Source organism: Adiantum capillus-veneris, chromosome 8, assembly GCF_014529385.1.
Source record: "Adiantum capillus-veneris isolate H3 chromosome 8, ASM1452938v2, whole genome shotgun sequence".
Lineage (NCBI taxonomy): Eukaryota > Viridiplantae > Streptophyta > Polypodiopsida > Polypodiales > Pteridaceae > Adiantum > Adiantum capillus-veneris.
Genome location: NC_140938.1, coordinates 101855729 through 101858868, shown reverse-complemented (window position 1 = coordinate 101858868; position 3140 = coordinate 101855729). Strand labels below are relative to the sequence as shown.

Here is a 3140-nt window from a genome sequence, read left to right as displayed (position 1 = left end):
CTGCTTTCTAGCTACTAAAGCAGTCAGGTAATATATGAAGAGATAATATATCTAGTAGAAGTTCTCTGCTCTAAAAGCATAGATTTTGGGTTTCCATTGTTGTAGATCATGATGAGGAAAATAGTGGATGGGAATTCTAAGTCCATTAGCAATGTCCAGAGCTTTAAAGCGCTTAGCTCGTAGGTCAAGGCCATGTGGCACTCAGTGACCAACCTTTAGGATGTGACAAAGATCCTAACGGGCGGCAAAATGTTTTCCGGCTCATAAACAACAGTAGATGGATGGTGGAGGGGCTGCCCATTGACCCCCGACCTCGATGGCATAGTAAGAACAGCCTATGACTCTTTGGCGGTGATTGGTATGAGCTAGCAACCTCATCTATTAGACCATTTCTGTTTAAATCTGCCTATTTCAATGTCTATGATGCAAAATAGCAATGTATACAATTTTTTGCAAAAGTAAGAAGATTACCAACAACCTAGAGGGATATTGCCTCAACTGATTGTTTAAGCACAATGCATGGGAATGGTAATTACCTGGTAAAGGCGTGTGCACAATGTCCACACACTTGCATGCTCGAGCTGTGCCCACTATCAGTATACATTCGTGCACTCTCAACTTCCTCAAATTCAAAGGACAATTGAGACGTTTGTAATTGATTCATATCCTCTTGATGAAAGTGGCTTGTTTTTCAATACGATGCAAAAATGCCAGAGGAACTGATAGACATGCTGAATGGCAAGAATCATGGTTAAGAATTAAAGTACAAGATGGCAACATGGGCCAAGCAAGACGAGGCTACAGTACAGATTACATACATCAAATGTGCAAGATGGGTTTAATCACTATGAACTCTTTGTTGGTGTTGCTGCAGAACTACACGAAGACTATGCATAGTGAACGTTGGACGGGCAGGAGAGGTATGGCGGGCACTGACGTTGCAGAAAACCAAGACCTTCACAAAGATTGCCAAGCATGTGATCTGAAACCCCCCAAGGAGTCGCCACCAGCTCTAAAAATTCCTCATGCTGGCCTTCATGGAGTGCCCATGTTGTCATCAAGCTCTGTTCAAATGAAGGGTATGCGCCAAAGTTGCGCTGCTGTGGTACATTGCTCCTACTCTCTGGCTTCTTGCCACACCCAGGCGGGCTTGCCGCCAGAACGAGAAGGCGCCCAGGAGGATATAGTGCAGGAGGCGGACGCTTTGTCGCTGCACCCTCATTCGATACATGTCCTTCCTCAATTTGCTCTTGTGCCACTGGTAACTTTTGTTTGAAGCCTTCTGCCTTCTTTCCAATGTTCTGCTGCAAGCTTTGGGTCGCCTCTATCACGCTTTGTAACTTCTCCCACTCTGGGTCACCTCTAAGGACGCGCTTCGCTTTCTCCCAATCGAAGTCCAGTAGCTGTTGCCGAAGCTTCTCCACCGCAGCAATGGAGAAGCGTGGTACAATGTCGTATGCAGACATAATGCTAACAGCAAACTGCCCACTTTCAACAGCAAGATCTCGGCTCAAGCAAGCCGGCGAACTGAAGCCCCAACATTGAAGATCGGGGTATTCCTCTCGCAGCTTGAAACCAACCAGAACAGCAATCGCAGCACCCATGCTGTGGCCCACAAGCACAAGCTTAGTCGGCCTGGAAACCTGCTGAAAGGCCTTCTTCAGATGTGGTTGCACTTCAGCGAGGAGCATATTTGTTGCATGTACAAACCCGGCATGGGCCTGCCCACCGCAAAAGCTTTCAGCGGCAGCCCCTGAGTCAACAAGCATGTTGATAACATGAGATGTCCCCCGTATCGACAAAACAACAGCCCCATAAGCACCATCTACACAGATTGGGAACGCAGGGCGCAACGTTTGATGGTCCGGATTCCACTCTGCATGCACAAGAGCAGATTCTGGCAGTTGGGTCTGCAACGAGAAGGAAGCGACGTCACATACATAGGCCGCCTCGGCCATGGCTCTCCAATGCTGGGCGCATGCAAGGAATTATGCATCCCCACTTAACTCTTCGACGGGCCGCCCTGGCGGGGGAGGGGGCTCTTTCTCAGCAACCTACAATAGGTATGCATGCTAATGAGCAGAGCTTAAGGAATGAAAAACAGCCCTTATTAAGAAAGCTCACCATCTCATCCACATAAAACATCATGCATTACAAGTAGTGGCACATGTACACACCTTTGCCATAGCTGCCAAGCCAATTGTTAGGTCTTGCACTGACCAAGGACCCACATGATCTTGAAAGCTTGTAGCCCCTTTCACAATCATTTGCACATGCGAGCCTCCGTCCCCACTCATGCCCACCGTAGGTATGCCAGGGTTCCTTCCCTTCTCCTTCGGCCCTCTCTGCAAGGCCTTCTGACCGACAAAACATATACATGCAACCCCGACTCCGGCTGCAATGACTCTCCACGCTGGGGGCAACGATTGCCAGGCCACAGACAGATTGCAAGTAACTTGCAAATTTGTCTGCGCATTTCGGTGCGACCCAGGCATGTGGCGACGAGCATTATTCATGCAGGTTTGGAGAACAAGGCGACATCTTCCTGGGCATTTCCACTCACTTGAGGAGATGATAGAGGACGACAAGGGCAAGGCTGCGAAATCGCCATGAAAGCTACAGGAAAATGGCTTCATTGCTGAATAGAGTTTAGATTGCGCCATTTGGCAGAGGATTTTGTAATACAAAATTTCGCCCATTTTCCTAATGACACGTTGCAGAGGATGCAGAAAGTTCGCCACGTGTCGACATGCCACCGGGCCAATGACAAAACTCAAGGTTGGTGACATAGACTAGGGGATAACAGTGTCCTATGATAATGAAACCACTAATGAGACTCCTGGCACCGGAGGTACTCTGTCACCCATGACGGCAAAAAGAAAGATGGTTCCTTGTGAATCCTCAGGACTAAGTAACACCCATATTTAAGAGAGAGAGAAGAAGGGGGGGTGTGTGTGTGTGTGTGTGTGTGTGTGTGTGTGTGTGTGTGGGGGGGGGGGGTTTGTGTGGGTGGGGGGTGTTAAAGGAGGAGAAGCTCACGTGCGAAAGCAGAGGAGATCGCAGACGTCGTAGTCAAATCAAAAACTAAACTTGGACGGGCACTAAACCTGGACAGCCTGAAAAATGCATATCACCTCACA

At 48.4% G+C, this 3140-nt stretch overlaps 1 protein-coding gene across 1 annotated transcript; it reads right to left on the bottom strand.

Moving 5' to 3' along the window:
• Positions 1-373: 373 nt before the first annotated feature.
• On the bottom strand, positions 374-2314 carry LOC147452653 (uncharacterized). Its single transcript, XM_086518291.1, has 2 exons — positions 2178-2314; positions 374-2054 (listed from the first exon to the last, which is right to left on the bottom strand). Exon 2 carries the CDS (start codon positions 1956-1958, stop codon positions 888-890), a length of 1071 nt encoding a protein of 356 aa, XP_086374417.1. The 5' UTR covers positions 1959-2054; positions 2178-2314; the 3' UTR covers positions 374-887.
• Between the last annotated feature and the right edge of the window lie 826 nt (positions 2315-3140).

What these genes read in the sequence shown, in the direction of transcription:
- LOC147452653 (XM_086518291.1), bottom strand. Translation starts at nt 1,958, where the DNA reads ATGGCCGAGGCGGCCTATGTATGTGACGTCGCTTCCTTCTCGTTGCAG.